Source organism: Capra hircus, chromosome 8 (genome assembly GCF_001704415.2).
Source record: "Capra hircus breed San Clemente chromosome 8, ASM170441v1, whole genome shotgun sequence".
In the NCBI taxonomy this organism is placed as follows: Eukaryota; Metazoa; Chordata; class Mammalia; order Artiodactyla; family Bovidae; genus Capra; species Capra hircus.
Window position 1 is genome coordinate 106,137,628 of NC_030815.1, and position 12,040 is coordinate 106,149,667.

Genomic DNA, 12,040 nt, shown 5'->3' on the forward strand with positions numbered 1-12,040 from the left:
GGAGAGCAAACCAGTCAATCCTAAAGGAAATCAACCCTGAATATTCATTGGAAGGACTGGTACTGAAGCTGAAGCTCCAATACTTTGGCCACCTGATGCAAAGAGCTGACTCAATGGAAAAGACCCTGATACTGGGAGAGACTGAAGGCAGGAAGAGAGGGACAACAGAGGATAAGATGGTTGGATGACATCACCGACTCCATGAACCTAAGTCTGAGATGCGGTGAAGAACAGGGAAGCCTGGTGTGCTGCAGCTCATAGGGTGGAATAGAGTCGCGCACGACTTAGCGACAACAACAAAAAATGTGCCAGTCATTCTGTTCGCTCAGTCGTGTCCGACTCTTTGCGATGCCATGGACTGTAGCCTACCAGGATCCTCAGTCCATGGGATTTTCCAGGCAAGAGTACTGGAGTGGGTTGCCATTTCCTTCTCCATCTGTTAGGCACAGAACAGTGCAAACAGGTCTGGACCACAGTCTCACAGAATCCTAAGTCTAATCAGAGAAGCAAAATATTTAATAAATTAATCCAAATAATTTTTTGTAATGTACCATTACAGAAAACAAAAGAGAAGAACTCGTAGGGAAAAGAGCTTTGTCTGAAGAAGTAGGATTTAAGCGGAGACCAGAATGATGAGAAAGAATCACCCATGACAGATTAGGGGAGGAAAGGGAGGAATTTTTTTTTTTTTTTTTTTTTGCAGACAAGGACAATAACAGCATATGCAAATGGTCTGCAGTGGGAGAAGCATAGCAAGTTTGCAGAACAGAGAGGAGGCCATGGTGGCTGAGCACAGAGGGTGGGGATCAAGAGCAGTGAGAACTCCGCAAAACTTTAAGCATGAAACTGCTATGGCCAGAAGGATCATAACAGAGCGAATGCTGTGTATGCAAATAGAGGACAGGCATACAGGCAGGAAGGTACGTGAGGATGAGGTGTTTTGAAGACATCAGGAAGACGGATATGGCCTCAAGAGGGGATGGATGAGAAGAGGTGAAGATGAGGAACCTGGAAACAGACTACCATCTCCGAGTTAAGAAATCTGAACACCCAGGTAAGGCATCGAATAAGGTGTTGACTAGCAAAGAGCTCTGAAATTTTAGAAAGCACCACCCGAGAGTGACATTTACAAGGCATTCACAGGGGATGTCAAAAGAGTTAATAAACAGCTCCTCAGTTCCCTGTCACCCTAGAGTGCTTTACTGACACCAAACATGAGTTCCCTACACCCTGGGGGACCATTCAAAACATTCCAAAAAACTGTGATCTCCCTGCTGCAACATCCCTTCTGCTGATTTAGAAGCTCAGAATCACTGTGCAGCAGCGTCCTGCCTTGGAGAACAGATGCTAGTTGCCTATTTTTCCTCCCGAATCTGAGAGTGAAGCTAGCTCATGGGCTCTAGGCTCCAGCTACATCCCTGGGACAGCAGGAGCTCGGCACCTTCCCAAGGATCACATAATCAGTGTGAGGTCCTGTGTTCGCATTGCAGCTTGGCCCCTTAGCATGATAGCTCACGTGCTAGAGTTTGGACCTGGCTCAGCCACGTTCCCCTGCGTGACTCTGGACATTTCGTTTAACCTTTCTCAGCTTCAGGCTCCTGCTCTGTAAGGCAGGGCAGTATCACTGCATAACTCTTAGGGCTGTTGCGACGTGTAAATGACATAATTCCTAGAAAGTTCCCCGACAGTGGTTATCCCAAGCGGAGGTTAGCTGTCATCTGCAGCAGCAGCAGCAGCAGCAGTGGCTTCCTATTCACCTCTTTCATCTATCTTCCCCTCGGGGTTCATTACAAATAGCTCAGTGAGGTAACGTATATGATAGCAGCTAGACTCCTAACGGGACTCAAGAAAGTCCCGCCTACTCCATTCTCTCAGCAAGGGTCCCATTTACCCTGAAACATTCTGATCTGTAATTCTGAGCAACAGTAAGTTTTAGCCTACTGGGCCATGTCAGAGAGACTGTGACCCCTCCCCATGTATCAAATGTGGACCACTGCTTGTATTTGATGCCATTTCGTTTTTTTCTTTTCCTACCTTAGGTCCTGAACTGAAGTGGGACAGCAAAGCCAAGCCTTTATCTGGCATCGCTTCACCTAAGAATCATTGCTTGGGTAACCATGAAGACTGACTTCTGACAAAGAAAGTCAGAAAAGAAAATCAAAAGTGAAAATTGCATATTTAAAATGAAGGCAACTATTTTATATACACACACACACACACACACACACACACACGCACACACACAGCCCAGAAAGGGCTGAATAGTATACGAATTGTCAAGGTGATGGGGCAGTGGGTGGTTTGTCCAGATTTGTATAGAAGATGTACAGGCCCCCTTGAAAGTACAACACAAATACTAAAGTGAATACTTGCGGTGGTACTTCCCCAAATTGTAAATGTGTAATCTGTAATTATAAGTGTGCAATGTGTACCCTTTAATACAGAGATTCTGCTTTTAGGCATCTGTTTTATAGAAATAGCCTTAAATTTTGCAAAAATATGTCTGTGTGTGTGTGTGTGTGTGTGTGTGTGTGTCTGTGTGTGTGTGTGTGTGTGTGTGTGTGTGTGTGTGTGTGTGTGTGTGTGTGTGTGTGTGTGTACAAGGATGTATACTTACTAACCATGAGTGCAGCAAACTGAGATAATGGTCAGCAAAAATGAAAAGTAGAGCAGATGCTGGTGTGATTGGTGTGTTCCAATCCTGGAATCTTACAGAGCTTTCCAAAAGAAGAGAGGTGTGCAGGGTTGACACGGAAAGATGCTTTTCATACATTGTTTGGTAAACTATGAAATTGCTGCAAAATGATATACATGGCTGAGATAGCCCTATTGCTGTATATCTGGGTGCAAAATGCATATATCTTATCTATACCATATACATAAAACACATACATTCCATATGTAGGTACACTGGAAAATATGCTAGAAGATTATAATCAAACTATTTTCAAAGATTAGCCTTTGGGTCCCATTAGTGGGATGGGGTAGCAAGACAATGGAAGGGTTTTTAGTTCTTGTTTTATGCAACTCAGACCCCTTCCTTCCTCCCTCACTGTCTTCTTTCTTTTCTCCCTCCCTTTCCATCTCACTCCTTCCCTCCACCCCCCTCACATCTTTCTATTACAAATAGTATGCATTTCTTTCCCGATAATAAAACAAAATTAAGAAAACCCAATATCCATTCAGCCATCCCCTACCCTGTCCCTTGATAAAGTGATAAATCTGTTATTTTAATTTCCTTGAGCTTCCATGCATAATATTCAGGAACGGGAAACATAAATTTAAGCACGGATAAGGAGAATTGGAATTAAAATGCATCAAGTTTCTGTTATGGACCCAACGCAATGCTGAGTAGTCACATATTGACATGATTAAATTCCCAGCAACTGGCTAAGGTGATATCAAGGGTGATGCTTGCAATACCTAAAAATGTCTAAAGTACAGGAATTAACCAGCAAGATGAGCTGCCAGCCATAATCCGGGAGAAGCAGTCTAAAGTCGACCTCTTCCTAGATGGCACAGACCTCAGGAGGGTCCTTGGGAGGGGGTGTGATGGCCAGGCAGCGGAAGGGCATGGGGGTGGGGCATTCAGGGCAGCAAGCTTCTTAATGATCGGCATAGAAGAATTTCAGGGCTTAACAAAGGGTATGTCCACATGGGTATGTATTGGTTGAATGTCAGCCCGCTCAGTATAGTGCTCTTGGGGTATCGGAATCCAGGCTTTGTCTCTTGATAAAGAAAGTTTCTCCCTCTGCCTCTAGGTTATCCCCATATTACCTGAAGGTCCAAGCTGCAAGTAACAGGGGGTGCTCAAGTATGATGAAGTAGTTTGAATCTACAGACAAATTTTATGTGTGAGAGGTGTAGGTGGGGCTAGCCCTTGGCAATATAATTTCATCCCCTCTAGGGATGACTTTTATAGGACTTGCCCAGCTCCTGATACCTGTCTACTCTGGACAAAACACATAGTTGTTCCGTCCCTGGGATTCTCCAGCCAAGAACACTGGAGTGGGCTGCCATTTACTTCTCCAATGCATGAAAGTGAAAAGTGAAAGTGAAGTCGCTCAGTCGTGTCAGACTCTTAGCGACCCCATTGACTGCAGCCTACCAGGCTCCTCCGTCCATGGGATTTTTCCAGGCAAGAGTACTGGAGTGGGGTGCCATTGCCTTCTCCTAGGTCCCCCCATAAAGAAAGAATCTAATGAGTCTCTCCAAGGACCACCCAAGGCAAGAGGAAGCATATTCAGCCTGAGCTGCTGCTGCTGTGTGTTCCACAATTTGCCAACAGAGCTGTCCCTTTTCTGTCCAGGCAAGGAGGTCCCAGGCGCTCAGAGGCCACAGCACAGCAACCACAGCCCCTAGCCACCACCTTCCCATGGAAAGGGTGACCAGTATCCTGCCTGGATCCAGGAAAAATGCGTCTCCTACTTTCTTCTTGCCCACGCGTCTTCCTTCCCCACCCTTATCAGATCTAAGGGCAGCTGGGTAGAGCATTAAATGAAGTGCTTGGTTTTATTCCAGACTGTACTTTGTTTTAAAGCAAAGTCAGAGGAATAATGTGGTCAGATGAAAACGGGTGAGATGAAGGCATGAGTTTGCAGGTGGCGAAGAGGTTCGCCAGGACCACGCAGCCAGTGTAGGCAAGAGCAGGGCCCGAGCCCACCTGCTCACCCCCGCCCCCCAGGCCACCTTGCAAGGACTGGGTCTAATTTCTCACGCATTCGCCACTCGTTCTGTTTAGATTTCTCTTGTGTGCGCCTCATCTGAAGTTGATTTCAGAAAATAAGCGTCTGGTTTTGTTATCATTTAGATAGAGTTCTGCTTGAAAGAAAGCACAAGGGACGAAGTTATCTTTAAGACGTGTTGCAGTGCAAAGCTGAGAGTGTGCAGACTCTACAGGACCTGATGAGGAGAGGAGATCAGAGCAGATCCCCTCTCTCAGGAGTGCGTCTCCTGTATCCTCTGGATCCAGCATGATTCAGTCCCCTGCGCAGTCTCTGTCATTCAAAAATCAGGAACCCGTGCTTTGAGCACATGAATAACGGACATGTCCAACAACTGAAAGGGCAAGCCTGGGGATTCTCTTTAAGGAACACAGGACCTGGAAGGCCCCAACCCCTCAGTGAAATGGGCTGTCAGCAGGATGCCACGTGGGCCATTCTGAGCATGACCGCTATCGACAGCAGGGGTGCTCTCTGGCCGAGAGGCTGAGCCTCTTACCTGGACTCTGCCATGCCCTGGGAGAGACCCAGGACGGGTCAGGCTTCAGCTTGCATTTCCCAGGAGGCTTACTGGAATTTCTTTTTTAAAAAATTTTACACTGTTTTGCCTCCCCCCTACCACAACACAAATCAGCCATAATTATATATATGTTCCCTTCCTTCTGAGCCTGACTTTCCCCCCATCTCATGACTGGGCTCCCTGTGTTACACAGTAACTGCTCACCAGCTAGTCGCTTTACACATGACATATATACAGAGAGAGGATGAAGATGAGATGGTTGGATGAGAAGACAGAGGATGAGATAGTTGGACGGCATCACTGACTTGATGGACATGAGTTTGAGCAAGCTCCAGGAGTTGGTGATGGACAGGGAAGCCTGGCATGCTGCAGTCCATGGGGTCACAAAGAGCCAGACACAACTGTGACTGAACTGATTTGTTGATGCTATTTTCTCCATTTGTCCCCCACCTCCTTCCTCCACAGTGTCCAAAAGCCCATTCTCTACCTCTGTGCCTCCATTCCTTCCCTGCAAATAGGTTCATCAATACCATCTTTCTAGATTCCATACGTATGCTTTAGTATACTGTATTTGCTTTCCTCTTTCTGACTTACTCCACTTTGTATAACAGACTCTAGGTTCACCCCCAACCAGGGGCTGCTCTCTGCTGGGTTCTGGTCATCACTACTGATGGCCTCGGTCAACATTTTGGTTTCTAGAGTCCCCAGATTTGAGGACAGTGAGATAGTTCGAGGCCTGGAACTGAGAACTTGGGGCTCTAGCCAACGCTTGGATTTATTCAACTGACCGAATCATTCAGCCAACAGGCATTTTCAGAGCACCTATTAGGCATTAGTTACTGCGCTGGACACTAATGAAACTGCCCTTGCTTTCAAAAGCCATGGGGCTGGGGTGCACACCATGATGACTAGAGTTAATGATACTTTATTGTATATTTGAAAGTTGCGAAGAGAGTCAAATTCTCATCACAAGAAAAATGTTGTCACGCTGTGAGGCCATGGATGTTAACTAGGCATTGTGGTGATCATTTCTCAACACAGACAAATACTGAATCATTGTATACCTGGAGCTAATGCAAGACTGCATGTCAATTACACCTCAATTAAAAAAAAGAAATAAATTTTTTAAAAAAGTCTCCACATCTAGAGTAGGAGACGGAAAGAGAAACTGATTATTATTGAACAGTGGTAAGTGATAAGCTCAAAGTATTCACAGCCCGCTCCAGGAACTGAAGGAGCCTCTAGACCTCTCCTCTTGGCCCAGGCTGGGGAAGACTGTAGTGTGAAAAGCAAATCCCACTCTAGGGAAACTTCTTTGAGGTTTGCAATGCATTTATTATTTGAGCCCCACAGCAAAACTATGATGGGCAGAAGTTAGTCACTCAGTGGTGTCCAACTCTTTGCAATCCCATGGATTGTAGCCCACCGGTCTCCTCTATCCATGGACTTCTCCAGGCAAGAATACTGGAGTGGGTAGCCATTCCCTTCTCCAGGGATCCTCCTGACCCAGGGATTGAACCCCAGTCTCCTGCATTACAGGCAGATTGTTTACCATCTGAGCCACCAGGGAAGCCCATGAGATGGGCAAACTGGTTGCTAATTCACCCATTTTCCATATAAACACAGTAGGGCTTAATAAACTAGGCTGCAAAAGTCCACATCTAGGAAAACAGGATGATGTCTGTCATACCCAAGTGACTTTCTACTTTAGACAAGAGAAGCAGGATGCTATGACCTGATAGCGTGGCTCCTGCATAACCTCACTCTCTAGGGCCATCTTTCTCGTCTCACATTCGCTGGGCATTCTCTACACGAGAGGCACTGCACCAGGCAGCGGTGTGAAGAATGAAACCAACGCAGACTGCTCTTGCTCAAAGATGAAAAGTCGCACGAAAAACGAGAAACGATGTTTGAGAAAGTGAAGAATTGAGGAGACTGTCAGTAAGCCAACAGTTCAAAGACAGAAGAGATCACAGCGGAGAAGGGAAATGATGTGGACGTTCCAGGGCACTGAGCAAACAATGGTGGCTGGCACTTGGAGGGAGACAGGCAGGGAACAGGGAGCTGGATTAGGCAGAGTCTTAGGAACCCAGCGAAGACCAAGAGCCTGAGGTCTACAGATAACGGCTCTCAGGGATTCAACATGTACCATATCCTAGGCCTTGTGTTAGGTATTGGTATACATTGATTTTTATATTTAATCCTTCCAAAAATCCTTCAATGAGGAGTCTGAGACTTGGAAGACTGAATTCCCACTTTTCTAGGTCATTCAGCAAACAAAGGGGACAAGATTTGAACTCAGGTCCAAACAACTCTTACTGTTCCACCCTTTTCCCTCCCTAGGTTTCTAAGCTTGACAAAAATGTCTCCTTTTTAAGAAATTCCTTAAGTTCCTATTTTCCACTGAGCATCATGGAAAGATGGATCTGAGAGGAGGGACCTTAAGTGCAGGAGGAAAGAATGTTAAGTTCACAGCTCAGGACTGGTCCGAGCAGTGATGATGATTTCTCCTGGCTCACAAACAGGAGCAGTCCTAACACTAGGGCCTCTGGGCCAAACCTTGAACACAGCACCATCACCAGGGTCATAAAAACAATATAAGGGGAAAAACAGGCAGAACAGTGATTCTATAGCGTTTACCTAAAGGAAAAATAGCCAAATCTCATCTATAAACAAACTGGAGGCATAGACACTGAAAAAAAGACAGATATCAGCACATCCTGTACCCAGGTCCAAATAATCAATTGTCCTCCAACAGAACAATGAGAATGGGTCTTTGCAATAGCATATATGAAAAAGAGTGAGAGGTTTTAGTCATCAAAAAGTCAACCACAAGTCAGCAACAGCTGCCAAAAAAAAAACCAGATGTGACTCAAGCTGCATGAACAGAAGCATAACACCAGGCAAAAAGGAGGTGAAAATTGCATTTTGCTCAGCGCAGGAGCATTCCCACCTTGAGGAAGAGAGTGTCACTTCTGGTGTTATACTCCAAGACATGAAAAATTAGAATCTCCATCTAGAGCACAGTGACCAGAATGGTGAAATGTCTGAAAATATGTCACACCAGAGTGGCAGAGAAACTGGGATTATTTGTTGATATTGATTTCTAAAAGTTACCAGGTGCCTTTTTTTCTCCCTGTTGTCATATTTCCCAAGAGCTGTCTTGGGGAAGGAAATTTCAGATTCAGTTTCTGATATGGAGAGCCAGAGAAACAGACTGCAACTCAGTCTAAGGAAAAACCTTCCAACAGTAGCATCTGCAAGTGAGATGAGCTCCCACCTGAGTAGTGAGAAGGCCAGCCAGGGAGGCAATCAAGAAACACTGAAAGATGCTGGACTACATAACTTCTGATGCTCCTAAAAACTCTAATTCCAAGAATACTGGCAGTCTTTTTTTTTTTTCCCCCTCACCACCACCAAAGAATCAAGAAGTGAGGAACTCTGAAAACCCAACAGAAGTTGGCCATAAATCAAAAATGGCTTATTCCAGAAAACACTTTCTGCATTCTCCTACCATCCAGCTCCTGCGCCTCTCCCCAGCTCCCTAAAATGCTCCCCCACACCCCCCGGGAAGGTGGGATGTAACAGGAAGACTCACCTTTCTTCTCGAAGTCACCCTTCTCTTCCCCTGGTCGGCCCAGGGTGTCCAGGCTGTGGGTCGCCTGGCTGCCGAACTCGTCCTCCCGGGAGACGTGGTTGGCCCGCCGGGGCAGGTCGTCCTCCTCTTCGTAGTCGTAGTCATCCAGGATGGGCGTCTCGCGAATGGGCACGCCGATGACGGAGTTATGCGCCTGCAGCCGGGAGGAGCGGAAGCTTTCCCGGGCCGGCGGGCCCAGCAGCACGGACGGGATGTAGTGGATCTCGTGGGTGGCTTCCGTGCTGGCGCTCTTCTGCGGGATGCGGCGCCGCTTCTGCCAGCGCCGCTGGGCGTACAGCGCCACCGTGAACACCAGCAGCAGCAACAGCAGGGCAATGAGGCCACCCTGGAGCGGGAGGGAAGAAGGACACGCAAGTGGACCGCGGTTCTTTGGGCTGGAGTGCCAGGGAGGGGTCACCGTCCACCGCACGCAGCCCACGATCCCTGGGTTTGGCTCTCGGAGCCTCTGGAGCCCGCGGAGCGACACCGTTTCCAAACCTAGCTTTCTCACCAAGAAGCTGTGTGACCTTGGAGAAACTGCTTCACCTCTCTGAGCCTTGCTTTTCACTTGTATAATGGTCAGCAAGAACCCCTGCCCTTCCTTCTTCGGGAAGTCCCCACGAGGAACAAATGAGCTGGGTGATGGGTGTGTCAGAGAGATGCACACCGCTAAATACTAGGGTGGTAGCTTTACATCTAGAGTGAGTCCCGACTCTGCCTCTCACCAGCTGAGTGACCCCAGGACATTTGAGCACACCCTCTCAGCCTTGCTTCCTCGTCTCTAGAAAGAATCCACGGAGGGCTCAAGGGACAGCAGTCTTTCTTCCATCCTGCTGGGAATACACAAGTCAAACAATTTCTGTATCATCTATACTTTTATTATCAGAAACACTGGCCTTGTTAATGCTGATTCCCCACAGAGGGGCTGGGACAAAGTAGGCGCTTCATAAATATTTGCTGAATGAATGAATGAACACATGCGTTCTTCTAGGGCTCCTTTCATCCGGAGTTTAAGGCACACTGCAGTTTATTTTTCTCTAATACATCCAACTGGTAAATATTTGGTTGAGTCTGCATACCATACATTAAATTGAAATAGGTAAAGTGTTTATGAACAGATCTTACATGATTCATGAGACTCATGAAATACTCTGCTCCGTGAGCTCCTCCAGGGCAGGGGTGTTTCTAAAGCCCATCCGTGTTCCCCACAGCACCTGTCAAAAGCTGAGGTGGAAGATCTGTGTTCTCCTCTGTCTTTCCCTCTGCCAGAAGCATCTCCATTGAGCAGGGCTAGCCCCTCGGATAGCTGCTTCTCTTCTGTATACACTGTGCTTTCTGCCTGGGAGATTCCAGGCCACTGTGTGGAGTCCCTGCTGTGTAACCCCAAGAGTTGGGGAGGACCATGCCTGTGGTTAGGAGGAGAGGGGTGAAGAAATCAAGAGACTCTGAAGCTCAGATGCTGAGTAGCAGAGCAAGCTCTGAGCCTCAGTGTGTGGGTGTGTGGGTGTGTGTGTGTTTGGCTTTTTAGCTTTAAAACCCGTGTTCTTTTGACCATACCCATTGGCTGATTGTTCTGCCTTGACTCATTAAAGGCAAGGGCAATTTCTGAAAACCACTTGTATAACATCTAGCAAAGATGACAGATGTTAACTAACCCTGAACAGATTATCTTGGTGGGGAGATGACTGCTGTTAAGGATACCTGTTTAGGCTAAGAAGAACATCATTTACTAAAATGATTCAGCCGTCCTATTGACTAAAAATGATGATTCTTTTTTTCAAGTCCTTCAGTTCTCTAAGCTAGAATTCATCACCTCCATGGGGAGTGGGTGGCGAGTGGGCTCGGAGGTGGCCAGGGCTACAGGCATGGGCTGATAGCCCTGTTTTGACTCTGGCAATGAGTTACTCTGGGATCCCCAGGAAAGTTTCTCTGGATGTCAGAACTAAGAAGTAAATATACAAACCAAACAAAGCTATAAGTATATGTATTTATGTGTGTGGGTGGGTGCAATCTGTCAAGTGTACATAAAATCTGTGTGTGGCACCACTGGAGCCCTAGAAAAATAAGAACACACCCCTTTTTCCTCCGCAGAACATATCATAGAGATTGCTCTAGGTCTAGAAGTCATGTGTGATGTGGTATTGTCAGTTTTTTTGCATCAGAGATAAGAAACGCAAGAGACAGAGGGTGGAGTGTGGAGGGAAGAGATGATAAGAAAGATGAGTGAAGAGAAAAAGGAGGCAAGAAGAACCCTATCACTTCATACAAAAAAAAACCGAGGACCTGCCCCTTACTATTTTTAATGTTATTTTATTTAATCTTCAAGACAATCCTCTGTGATACGGGATTGTAAGTTCCGTTCCGTAAATGAAATGAGGAAAAGGTGGTTCAGAGGTTATATAATTGCTTAAAGTCACACAGGCTTTGATCCTAGGTCCAGCTGGGAATAAAAGGCCAAAATGTGGTGGACCCAGCTCTTCACTGCATAGCCAGTGGCTACTGCACAGTGATTCTACAGCCCAAAGGGAAGGAAAGGAAAAGTGAGAAAGATGGTAAGGGTGCACAGAGAAAAAGGGAACCCCAGGAAGGGGAGGGAAAATGCGGTGTGCAAATCCAGGATTCAGTGGGCACGTTTCAAGGCAGCCTCTGCAGCGAAAACTCTGATTTTGCCTCATTCATCCCTTCTCATCTTCAGATGTTTCGTTCTCTGTAACCCTCCCTGCAGACCCTCCCTGCTCCCAGAGCCCTTCATCCCTACTCTGCCCACTCCAGTTATGGGTGTGTGGCCCTTTTCTCAGACCCAGAACCAAAACTGACCAGGGAAAGATGAGGCTTAACTAACCTGTCCACAGGCAATTACTGTATCACATTATATTGGCTCTCTTCCCCCATCAAATCCCAACAACCCTCCCAGGTCACCCATGCAGTGCTGGATCGGCTCATAAAGCACCTCGGGGAACTCTTGTATCGGGCACAGAGGCCAAGAGCTGACCTCAGGGTGACACGGCGTTAGTCCAGGTTCTCCTACTTAGAGGCTGCGTGACCTTCACTAGGTCACTACCTTTCAGAGCCTTGGTTTCCTCGTGGGTTATATGAAGGCAGTACTCAGTAGCACCTCAATGGATCATTGTAAGGCTGAGATGCCCACAGAGTATTTAGTGT

At 46.8% G+C, this 12,040-nt stretch overlaps 1 protein-coding gene across 2 annotated transcripts in view; it reads right to left on the reverse strand.

Moving 5' to 3' along the window:
* Nucleotides 1-12,040, reverse strand: part of ASTN2 (astrotactin 2) — a 1,019,535-nt gene that overhangs the window by 781,778 nt on the left and 225,717 nt on the right. For both annotated transcript variants that reach the window (XM_018052685.1, XM_018052684.1), the window contains exon 3: nt 8,840-9,224. In XM_018052685.1, the coding sequence (XP_017908174.1) occupies nt 8,840-9,224 (385 nt within the window). The remainder of the gene's footprint in view (nt 1-8,839; nt 9,225-12,040) is intronic.